The sequence below is a fragment of the Syngnathoides biaculeatus genome, chromosome 6 (genome assembly GCF_019802595.1).
Source record: "Syngnathoides biaculeatus isolate LvHL_M chromosome 6, ASM1980259v1, whole genome shotgun sequence".
NCBI classification, from domain to species: Eukaryota; Metazoa; Chordata; class Actinopteri; order Syngnathiformes; family Syngnathidae; genus Syngnathoides; species Syngnathoides biaculeatus.
In genome coordinates this window covers 2,288,659-2,300,883 of record NC_084645.1, presented here as the reverse complement: position 1 = coordinate 2,300,883, position 12,225 = coordinate 2,288,659, and the positions used below count along the sequence as shown (strand labels likewise).

At 39.6% G+C, this 12,225-nt stretch overlaps 1 protein-coding gene across 1 annotated transcript in view; it reads left to right on the top strand.

The window, feature by feature from the left end:
• ano3 (anoctamin 3) overlaps positions 1–12,225 on the top strand; it is a 51,849-nt gene that overhangs the window by 19,952 nt on the left and 19,672 nt on the right. The window contains exons 3-9 of the mRNA XM_061823615.1: positions 7,523–7,729; positions 9,590–9,720; positions 9,804–9,959; positions 10,042–10,142; positions 10,231–10,275; positions 11,941–12,000; positions 12,087–12,221. Coding sequence (XP_061679599.1) covers positions 7,523–7,729; positions 9,590–9,720; positions 9,804–9,959; positions 10,042–10,142; positions 10,231–10,275; positions 11,941–12,000; positions 12,087–12,221 — 835 coding nt within the window. The remainder of the gene's footprint in view (positions 1–7,522; positions 7,730–9,589; positions 9,721–9,803; positions 9,960–10,041; positions 10,143–10,230; positions 10,276–11,940; positions 12,001–12,086; positions 12,222–12,225) is intronic.

Here is a 12,225-nt window from a genome sequence, read left to right as displayed (position 1 = left end):
CGATGCAAAAACCGTTGAATTATTTACATTCTGTTTAATTATTACGGCCTGACTTAATAAAGTTTTTTTTTTTAATCAAAAGGTTTTGCGTTTTGGTGGAGCTGGCATTTCCCATCATTTCAGATTATTACAGATAAAAGTGGTTTGTGGTCACAGAACAGATTAAGGTTAAAGGTCCCCTTCCATCAAAATATTTTCTTTCTCCGGTTTATTCATAATACAGGATAAATGAATCTGCAACATAAGTTTGATGTCTGTGCTTTTTTTTTTTATTATTGAATGCAATACCCCCTTGAACACCATACTCTTTGCAAAATGGGTGGATTTGAAATTGCCAATGATTTGATGTAGAGTAATTTTGTGAGTCAATATTCAAGTAACTGCCCACTTTTCTGCATGCCTACTCACCTCAGGGATAATTGCTGAGTGACAACTCAGCTGTGTCACTTGTAAAGCTTTGCATTATTTGGCAAACTCAGATAAGTTGAGGAATAAATGGCTTTAATTTGTTTTTCAGATGAAGTCCTAAACATTTCGATACCAGAATTGTGCTGAGTTCTGGCCCATTCTGTGAAGGATGAGTTTTACATGCTGCTGGAAATGCATTTGTTGGTTTTGAGGGAGTGACCTGGAGGGTGCCACCAAGCCAGGCAAATACATTATATAAAATCACATGTGTTGTGTTTTACAATACTTACCTATATATTAATATAGGTAGATTTATAATCTACAGTAATTGTATCTTAAATAGCAAAGCTCGAGGCCATTGTCGCCAAAATGTGCACGACTGGTGAATGTGAAATAAGTGGAGAACTGTTATTTCAAAATATCCTCCTTTTGCCAACACTTACTGAATTCTGCTTCACACTGAGACCTCAGATCAGAGCATCCAAATGCAACCAAGCTATGAACACTTGGCACCAAGATATTGTCAACTGCCATTCAGAGTGAAGCTGTAGTCCATATTCGAATTGAGTTTGCTTACATGTCAAATATTACGAGAAACCTGGGCAAGGTACAGTAGCTTGACAAAGGGCATCCTAGGCATTGTCACTCCAAATTATCTTGCCATTCTGATGCAAGAACATAAAGTATTATCAATTTTCCGAGCTGCTTATCCTCACCAGGGTCACAGAACACTGGGGCCTATCCCAGATATCTTCAGGCAGAAGGCAGGGTACACCCTGAACTGGTTGACAGCCAATCGCAGGGCACATTGAGACGCACAACAGTTGCACTCACAATCACACCTAGGGGCCCAATGAATGAATGCATGTTTTTAGGATGTGAGAGGAAAACAGAGTGCTCGGAGAAAACCAACACAGGCACAGGGAGAACATGCATATCCACTAAGGCAGGGCCGGGAACCTAACCCTGGTCCTCAGAACTGTGAGCCCAACGCTCTAATGAGCTACGTCACCATGCTGCCTGTAAAATATATTATAAAAAATGTTGATGGCATGGATATTTAATTCACCACTAGTGTGTCTTCAGTACAGTAAAGTTCATAGATTTGTATATGTTTGTACATGTTGATAATCTTAGCAGCTTTGTTGTCCCCACAGGTTGTGAAATTTCCATGGAGCTTTTTACACAACACAGAACTTGTCCAATTTGTGGGCCTTCTTTAGACTTTGCAAATCCTTTTGGGCTCACTGAGCCTCTGCAGGTCCATTAAGTTGACTAATCTCTGATGTGTCATCTCAGACATAGCGAGCCTTGCAGAATATTCAACCACTTGGAGCACATTTCACTGCAGCCTCCTGGGAACAAATATGTATGTTTATTGTGTGGGAGTTGCATGGAATGAAAGTAAGCATCATCTTCCCCTCTTTGCATAGTGTGTGTATGCGTGCACATGCACGGTTCTAATTGTCAAGCCAATCCAGAAGCACTTTCGTCAAAAGATGTATCTTTTGATCTTCATTCGAACACCGGGTGGCCTGAACAAACTATTTCTGTATGTTTCTTTCTCGCCAGGCCATTGAACATGTGTATTAATTCACATCACAAGTTGCACGATATAACTATCAAATGAGAGATGAACAACTTGTAGCTCAGCAGTCATATTAAACATCGCAGATAATGAAAATGCAGAACCAAGTTAAGTAGTTGGTTATGAACTACGACGTTAATAAGAAGCCAACTTTGCTCAAACGGCAGCCGGTGACATTTTCTTTATGCAACTGTGTCCAGTAGAACGCATTTATCCAAAATCAGGGACTTCTTTGTGTAGAGGCCTTTAGTTGTACAAACGTTTTACAAATGAATGAACTAAATGTTGCTATCTGTTACTTGGTCCAAATGGCTTTCTTTCTGTTTTTATTCTTTGTTCCTAAAATGCAATTGAGTAGGAAGCAGTACTGTCAAGTTTCAGTCCTGAATATTATTGACTGAATAGTGTGGCCAAAGCAAATAAATGTCTACTGTACTGTGGTGCATTTTACTTTTTGGTGTTTGTTAAAGTGACTAACAAGTTACACTGTTCTGCAAAATGTCTACATGGTGTCCCCATTTGCTCACCAAATTTTTTTTCCGTCCATTTTCTACATTTCTTAAAACCTCAATGGGGTCACAGTGATCTTTAGCGTCAACCAGCAGTCTGTTGGCTGAGAGGGCACATATACACAAACAAATATTGTGACTAACACCTATTGACAATTTAAAGTCTTTGAGTACGGTAACATGCATGTTTTTAAAATGTGGGAGAAAGCCAAAATATTTAGAGAAAAGCCACACAAGCATGGCAAGAACATCCTCAGTAACGCCGTAGTACAAATTCTAACCCTGACCAGAAGCTCAGTTTTACTCTTCCCATATCCGTGTGCTGAAAAAATACAGTAGTATGATCAGTGGACCCCAGGGTCCTAGTGCTCATAATCGACCGACTGCTTTCTCATGCAAGAGCACTGGGACAATCCCACAGAGATCAGTACCAAGAGGATGACTTATCACGTGGCACGCGGCTGCCGCAACTGCCCTCGGGATGCAGAGCGTATCAATGCGGCTGTTCATGTTGGTAAGGTCATGGAGAGAAATCTTCGCTAGAGGTGAAAGAACCTCGTGTTCCCATTAGAGAGTTTGGTCTCATTTATAAATATAACAGAACCCCGGCTGCCTTAATGTAAATGTTTTGGTTACAGTGACCCTTCTTTTCTGGTAATTATCCTTTCCACATCTTTGCTATTCATCGCTGCCCCTCAATCACTCGTATAACAGTCTCGTCATATCACACTTGGTGCACTTTTGTAGGCACACTGACCTTGAAAATGACCTCTGCTGGGATTTGTGTTAAGCTGGTCTCATCGCCATTAACATACTCTATGTAGAGTTCATTTTGTGTGTCATTGGGACTTTTTGAGCTTAGTGATTTGATGGAAGAGGAGTGCTGATGCATTCAATGCACTTCCTCCATAAAGCACAGAATCATCGTCATCATCATCATCATTATTATTATTACACTACCTCATAAATGGATGGAGGGCATCCATCCATCCTCCAATCTCCTCTTCACTTAATTCTATGCTCAAACGTCTCATCCACGATTTACATCTATTTCCACCATCTAATATTTTTCATTGTGATCTATTTTTTATATATATTATATAGAGATTGTTATGGCTGTTAAAATGAAAGGGACATACATATGCAGGAGTGACTGTCAAATAAAGATGCATAATTCTTTACAGCTCTTCAAACTTTGAAACAATTTAGACATTCTGAAAAGTCTTTCTTAAACTCTGAGCCAGTTTTTGGATCGTGATTAATAGAAAGGGCTTTCAGTTTTATACACACTTCTGAAAAACAAATTTGCTCCAAGTAATTGAGGGTAAATTATCTCATCTCATCTCATCTCATCGTATTTTCATAGCTTCTCTCCATGAATGCTGTGGTCTGATCATGCACAATTATGCTGACGTATGAACTGTGCTAGGTTTTTTAAACGATACCGTCATTTCTACATTAATGTAGCCTGACACAATCCAGAATTTATCTTAAGTATCCCAAACCAGCTTGGTCGTTGCCTGGGTTAACAACATCCGGGCCCTGGTGGAAATTCAGCCTCTGTGTGTTGAAGATGAAGGAGAGGAGGAAAGCGGATTTTTCATCAGAAAGAGAAGAGAAATCCACAGAGCCTATAAGTGAGTGTAGGGACTTTGAATGTTGGAACGACAACAGGAAAAGTTCATGAGTTGGTTGACATGAAGATTAAGAGAAAGGTTAATATACTGTGTGTCCAGGAGTGCAGGTGCATAGGCAGTAAAAGCTAGATGTGTAGGGACAGGGTTTAAATTATTTTACCATGGAGAACATGAGAAGAGAAATGGAGTAGGCGTTATTTTAAAGGAAGAGCTGGCTAAGAATGTCTTGGAGGTGAAAACTATGGAAGTAAATATGTGCCACCAGGATTTGTATTCGTAATGCCACAGAGAGCAGGATTTGAATTTGAAATGTAAAGTGATCACATTTTCAATAGTTGTATTTCAGTGTAACTTTTCAATGTTAATTCAACTGGCTACAATTCGCTATCTAAAATTCACCCTCTGTGCCAGCAGGTCAGAACCAAACAGCTAGCCAATTCAGTTGCGCTTTTTTAGTATGTGGCATCACGTGTCTAAGAAAGCGTAACTGCGATTGGCTGGGTGTTCAGTTCTGACCTGAAGTAACCCTGCCTGGTGGCACAGACGGTGAATTTCAGACAGCGAATTGTAGCCAGTTGAATTTCAGACAGCGAATTATAGCCAGATGAACTGTTACCATTGAGAAGTTACACTGAAATACAACTATTGAAAATGTGATCCCTTTACATTTAAAATTCAAATCCTGCTCTCTGTGGCATTTCAAATTCAAATGCTTGTGCCACATATTTACTTCCACAGTGAAGACTATCAGATTGAGTGATGAGGCTGAAACTTAAAATTGATTATGTAGAACAGGGGTGTCAAACTCATTTATATTGTGGGCCACATTATAGTTTCGGTTTCTGTCAAAGGGCCATTCTGACTGAAACCATGAAAATCTTTAATTGACCCATCATATTTACACATTAAATGGATCAACTAGTTTTGGAATCAGAAATCAAGGGTAATGGGTTTTTCAACTATTGTTGATGTTTGGTAACACAAAAATGCTTGCAATATGTCAATGTCATCATTTATGATATAACAGTTTGAAGTTTTGGTTCAAATTTGAACAAAAATCATGGAAGTTGATACACATGATTTGCCTTCGGGGGCCACATCTGGCCCTTGGGCCCCAAGTTTGACACCTGTGATGTATAATGTGATCATGGCTATGCCCCACAGGTAGGATGTGACCGAGAGCTGAAAGAGAAATCCTGGAAAGAGCTGGACGAAGTAGTTCTAAGCATCCCAGACAGAGAGAGAGAGAGTTGTGATTGGTGCAGAGTGTAATGGACATGCTGGTGACAGAAACAGGGGTGATGAAGAAGTTATGGGGAAGTACGGCCTCAAGTAAAGGAACTTTGAGGGACAGATGGTGGTAGGCTTTTCAAAAATATGTGAATGTCTATATAGGTTGGGGTAGTTTTGTCTGTGTGGCACAATAAGCCGTGCTTGCATCTGTTGCTTAAGCCCTTTTATCATTCAAGCATCTGATTTAAACCTGAGTGTGTATCAGACATGGCTACAGTATGTGTAATGTAACACAAGCCCATATCTCGGGTCAGCCTGCAATGCTCTTTTTTTAAACCCTTTAATTTGCAGTGCTTGTCAACACTGTAAGAAAGTCTTAATTCTTATTTTTACAACTTGGGATGTAGTAGCGCTACTGAAACAAATCCATTGAAAAGTCCGTTGACTGAAAACTAAAGCTGACATTATTGATTTTTTCAAGGGAGAAATGGCAGGAATGCTGATGCCACCGTACAACTCGAGGAAACCTTTCTTAAAAATGGGTATGAATCAAGTCAGACCTCAGTTTTTACCCAAGACATCTTAGATTAAGAGCAATTAAATCGTTCAGCTACATGTGACTGTTAACACCCAATGCGCTCTTATTTTTGATTTAGCAAAGATTTACAGTCCACATTTGTTGATACAGATGGATGAGTCCTCCTTAACATAATCCCCACTGAAACTGTTTGGGCACTCTCAAAAAGTAGAGACTTTTTTCCCCCCTAAATAAAATGCTTGACCCATTTGCTGTGACAATAATTTCACCACCCGCTAAAATATCCCTCAGTCGACCACAGACCACTGCTAAAATGAAACAACCCCATAAAATCTGGCACAGCTGTCCTGTTTGTCCTTGTCCTGTTTGGCAAGTGGCTGTTTCTGAAATCAACAAGAATAGCCATTCAATGGCGATGGAAGGATACTTTTAAAAACATATTTAAATCTCGAGAGATCATTGATGGCAAGCCAGCATTTTCAATTATGTCAAAAAGACAGGAGAGTAACAAAAAAAAGAGCAATCGCTGTGAAAGATAGTGACATTCAAAAGCAAAATACAGCAGCACCTTGAGATACGAGTGGCTCGTAAACCACTTTAATGACTAACAGAGACCTTTAGATAAAAGCTTTTTTTTTTTCAATTGAAATCCGCACAACTTCTTGGTGGAAAGTAAAGATGACATGGTGAATTTCGGTTTGTCCCACCGATTATGAGACAGGGATGCCAACACTTTGGAAGACAACTCACTTCTCAGACAGCATACGTGTCACGATAGGTCACGACAGGGAGACACTCGGTGTTGTGGCCATGACAAAGGAGCAGATTACAGTTTATGGAGTGAATGAGAAACGACATATTTTTAAAAAGCCACTGACGTTCAGTTTGAGCCATGTGGTCAGTCATCATCGCTCATGGTGTCTTTCTTTGTAAGAGATTATTTTACCATCAAAACTCTTTCTCGAAATTTTAGTATCAAAGTCACTGTTTGGCTTAACATGTTTCTTTTCACAAAAAGCTAAATTTTCTCTGCTTTCAAGTCAGAAACCGGGGATTGTTGTGAAACCAGCTCCTATTCTGCAGATTACGCAGGAACAGAAAAATCTTGACATAAACTTTGCAATGGAAAAAAATAGTCTAGCTACTCTTTCTAATATTGTCACAGAACTCAATATCCATTGGTTCTTGAAAAATCAGTCATAATTCTCTAGACCTGCTGGAAACTCTGAATGAGTGAATAGTATTTTTAATTCAATTCTTTGTTTGAACATTAACAAAGGGGTGAGATGGATAAAAAAATTTACTTAAAAATGTTTACTTAATTTACCATTTCAATTAAAATCTATTGTGTAAAAAAATAAATTGAAATTGTACCCAAAAATGTATTTAAAAAGGGAGTTAAAAGTAAATTAAAATCAGATGTTTTGAACTTAAAATTTAAATTTAACGGAATTGTACATCAGCAGTGATTCTTTTGCGTAACATTTATTAAGTGTATTACGCTTCCTTCCACACATGTCCTTGGAATGTGAGTAGCTGCACAAAACATCGTAGGTCCCAGCTGAAATATTTTTCATCAAAACGTTAAGTCATTTTGCCACTTTTCCAGGCATGCACACCAGCATCAGCGAGATCCTGAAGGAGAAGAGCCTGAAGCCGTCCCGCCGCAGTCTGCCCTGTCTGGCCCAGAGTCAGACCCATCCCATCAACCTCAACCACTTCCTGTCTGTACCTCTGAGCCCGGAGCCCAAAGCCCAAGTGGAGGTTCTGAGTCAAAGCATCAGCACCTCCTGCAGCCTCCTGGCGCCACAGACAGGTCAGTATTGTCGCAGACAGGAGTTACATCACTAGTCTGCATCACTTTGTGTACGTGTGTGTGTACGCATTTGCGTGTGTATGTGTGTGTAAAACCTTGCCTTAAGGGTTGTCATATTAACACCAAAAAATATGTTTACAGGATTATAACAAGATTACGTCGCAAGATATTTAGCAGAATTTTCACCATCTGTGATTCTTTTTTTTCATGTTTTTCTTGTGACACCCCACCACCGCCAGTAATGGCCTTAATGGTATCAAAACACTTCAATTTTGACAATTACCCCTTGTTAGACACATCTACGAATACCATTTTACTATTGCTTACTTTTACGATCCACACTTAATTAATACTCAGTTGCATCAGGTCTGTGACAGATTAAGATAATTTAAATGTTACCTTTTTTTCCTCATGCTTTGCTCCCCCGTCATTGCCTTCATTCCCCCCATACTTGCTTTGTGCATACAGTGCAATTGGCAGGATGCCACATAAGACACAGAAAAGGACATACCGGTACTTTCCCATATGTATTTTGCATTTTCAGCGTGGGGATGAAGTAGCGTCTTAATGTTGCTCCAATTACAATGCACCACTGGATGGAAATGTTCCTTTGTGTCTTATGTGTCTTATGTCTTTGATTTAATACATTCTGAAGCCAACCCGGTGTTGTAAATGAAAACACACACACATGAGAAAAAAGATGCAGAATGGTGTGCACAAAATTCATTAACATAAAATGTCTGCATTGCGATTTTTTTCTTTTGTTTGTATAAATAGACATTTTCTCTCAGAAAAAATGGCAGAAATGAGCTTTTTGTGTTTCTGTGTACTATAATTGTGTTCTTTCCTAAAATTTCAAAATGAGTGCATGGGTCAAATACTGAGGTGAAATACTTAAAAACATTAAAACTAAAAAAAAGATTGCAGTCCTAATTTTATCCATCCATTCATCCATCTATTTTCTTAGCCGCTTATCTTCACAAGGGTTGCAGGGAGTGCTGGAGCCTATCCCAGCTTTCAATGGATAGGAAGCGGGGTACACCTTGGACTGGTTGCCAGCCAATCGCAGGGCACATAGAGACAAACAGCGGCACTCACAATCACACCGAGGGGCATTTTTAGAGTGTCCAATTAATGTTGCATGTTTTGGGGATGTGGGCGGAAACCGGAGTGCCCGGAGAAAACCCATGCAGGTACAGGGAGAACATGCAAACTCCACACAGGTAGGTTCGGGATCAAACCCAGGACCTCAGAACTGTGTGGCCAATGCTTTCCAGCTGCTCCACCGTGCCGTCCTAATTTTATATTGTTAGTAATTTCATATAAACCATTCAAATCTGACAGGGTTGTTAACTGCGTTGTGTCCAATATACAAAAAAAATTTCTGTACCGCTTATCCTCACTTGTATCTGGTAAAAATTTCTCATCAATAGGACCTTTGGAAATATATTTAGCAAGAAAAATACTGACAGTTTAAATTCTCATTTTAGCTTCTGTAGATTGCTCTACAACTGGTAAAAAAGCATTTAATTTTAGCTCTTGTAGTAGTCACCAGACACCAAAGCCACACCATCTTTTGAACGTAGGTTGTTGGCATAGAAATCAGCAATATAGGAAGATGCTGTAGTATTTTATGAGTAAGTAACTTAAAATCACATTTCAAATGAAGCATGAGCCAGCGCATGTTGGTCAGTACCGGGGTAATATCGTCAAACCTTCCCCTTCTTGTCAAAAGTCTTGCTGCAGCATTTTGTGCTAACTGGACACACTCTGCTAAAAGTCAAAAGGGGGCATGCCTAGATCAGATGTTGTCTGTTTTAGATGTGACAATTGTTACAATTTGTGTGTGCTTACACTCAGCAGAGGACAGCAAGGATGACTACATAGAGGAGTCTGAGACAACAGCATGTGAAACTACAATAGACGGATCACTTCTACCACGAAAACCTAGCACACGGGCTAAACTTGAGGCCCGCACAGATTCGCTCAAGGTAAACCATCGCTACATTGCTGTTCTATTACTTTTAACATGGCTAACTTGTGTTTAGTAACCCGCCCTACATTGTTGCTGCAGGGGAGGAATCCGTCAGATGGATCTGGACTTTTCTTCCGTGATGGAAAAAAACGCATCGACTACATCCTAGTTTACAAAAAGTCTAGCCCGCTGGTGGAGAAGAGGTGCACATTTGAGAAGAATTTGCGTGCTCAGGGCTTAATGCTGGAAAAGGAGGTGAACATTTTTCTCAAGGATCTTTTATTTTTTCCACATCTTAATAAATCCAACCCTTGTGTATTTTCTGTGATTTTAAAAGCCTTCCCTGACGAACAACGACATCATGTTCGTGAAAGTCCACACACCCTGGGACACACTTTGCAAATATGCAGAACAGATGAACATCCGGATGCCTTTCAGGTAACACAACAAGGGATTAAAATGCACTGTGTATATTCCTTTCAGTGGCTGGAAGCCTCTTTAATTCGTATTTCTTTTCCTGTGGAAGGAAAAAATCCCACTTTACAGACTGGAAAAGAAAAACCTGGGGCAGGTAATTCATTTTGAATATTGATTTTTGTCTTGACTAAATGTTGGATGATTAATTGACAATAAAAGTAGGCAGGCCCTGAGAAGACTTCCTTAGACTGGGTTTTCTTTTCAGAATAAAAATACAAAGGAATATGGATTGGAAAGTCCTGAATTAAATGCATTGTAGTCTCAGCAATGATTGTGAATTCAACTGTCCAACCATGTCAAACACTGCAGGAATGAAGATGTCAAAGCCTCTTTTCATAGAACAATACTGTCACTCAGCCATAGTGACTGTGCGTTCCCCGTTAAACTATCTATAATCTTTCAGTCTAACACAAACGAGTGGCACAGGCTTATTTGCATTCTATTTTTAGAAGGATGCAGGCGTGCTTTGAAGTGATGTTCAAGTGATGTCCAAGCCCCGCTCGGGACTCCAAATTTCTGTCTTATCACCGCAAACAGACACAATTATAGCAGTGACAAATCAACAATCACCAACAAAGCGGCTTTGTTTCGTTTGGTTGGGAAAAATATTCCCCCTTAAAAGAAAGTCAGTCTGATTTGGAAAATGGAAAATATTTGATTACGGTAGCTTATGTCATGGTGGAATATGAATCACAGTAATCTGTATTTAAGTGAGGCTATGTTGTTGGAAATTAGACCAATTTGTATTTAATTTTTTGTAGCATTTCCCAAATACTGTAGTACATAATGATATAACTGTCATTAACATTATCATGAAAACAAAAGGCCCTATCAAACATTATATGCAAATATTCTTGTCATTATCCATTGCATGCATTTTTACCTGAAAAGTTAGTAAAGCTGGTGTCCAAGCCAAACAACTACGACGTCAATCTGCTTTCAATGATGATGTAAAAATGTTAGCTCACAATACACATACATGTTGAATACGACATAAATTAATGATACATACGTAGCCAGGCACTTTGAAACTTGACGCTGTCAAGGGGACCAGACCATTTGGGGACCCACCAAGTTGCCCCAAAAATAATTTCTCCAAAGAAATCTAGGTTCCCACCCCCAAGCATTTGGCCTCTTTTTTGAAAAATTATTCACTATCTGCCTTGTTTTGAGGTTCACGCCACAATCTTGAGCTACTAACTAGCTACAACAAAAATGCTCATATTTAAAAAAAAAAGAAAAAAAAAACTCATGAGGCGGCTCAATTGTAAATTGAGGTAAAAAGAAAAGTAATAGATGTCATGTCATGTCATTATCCGAGCCTCTCATCCTCACAAGGGTTGCGGAAAAGCTGGAGCCTATCCCAGCTAGCTTCGGGCAAAAGGCAGACTACAACCTGAACTGGTCGCCAGTCAGTCACAGGGCAGATATCGACATTAACACTGAGCGGGAATCAATCCCACGCTACCTGTAGAAAAGGCAGGTGTGTCTACCACTACACCACCAGTGACTTCTCAAAAGTAATACATATAGGACATTAATTTTTCCCTGAAAAATCGTAGTTATCAAACCTTGTTTTACAATGCTGACCTTAAAATGAGGGAATACACTCGTGTTAAGAGGATGTTTTAAGGCTAGTAATGCTTATTTGAGGAAAAGGTCAAAGCCAAACTTTCCTCATGTATTGGAAAATACTCTATCTTGTATCTTAAATCAAGTAATATGGTTCTCATTTGATGACACTTTTTCCTTTTTTCAGACCAGTTTGTGGAGTGTATCTGGAATGTGCATTGAGATGTCAGGGCATGTCAGTGCTGAAGTAAAAATTAATGATCCACTTTATAATGTCAGTCTTGATGTCAATCGGTGCCGCTAATCGTGTCCTGCTGCGCTCCATCTGTGCAGCCGCTTTCATCTGAGATGTCGTCAGATAAAGAGCTGGCTTCCCAGAAATCCCATGAAGCTGGACAAAGAGGCATTGCCTGACCTGGAGGAGACCGACTGCTACACTGCCCCCTTCAGTCGAGCGCGCATGCATCAGTAA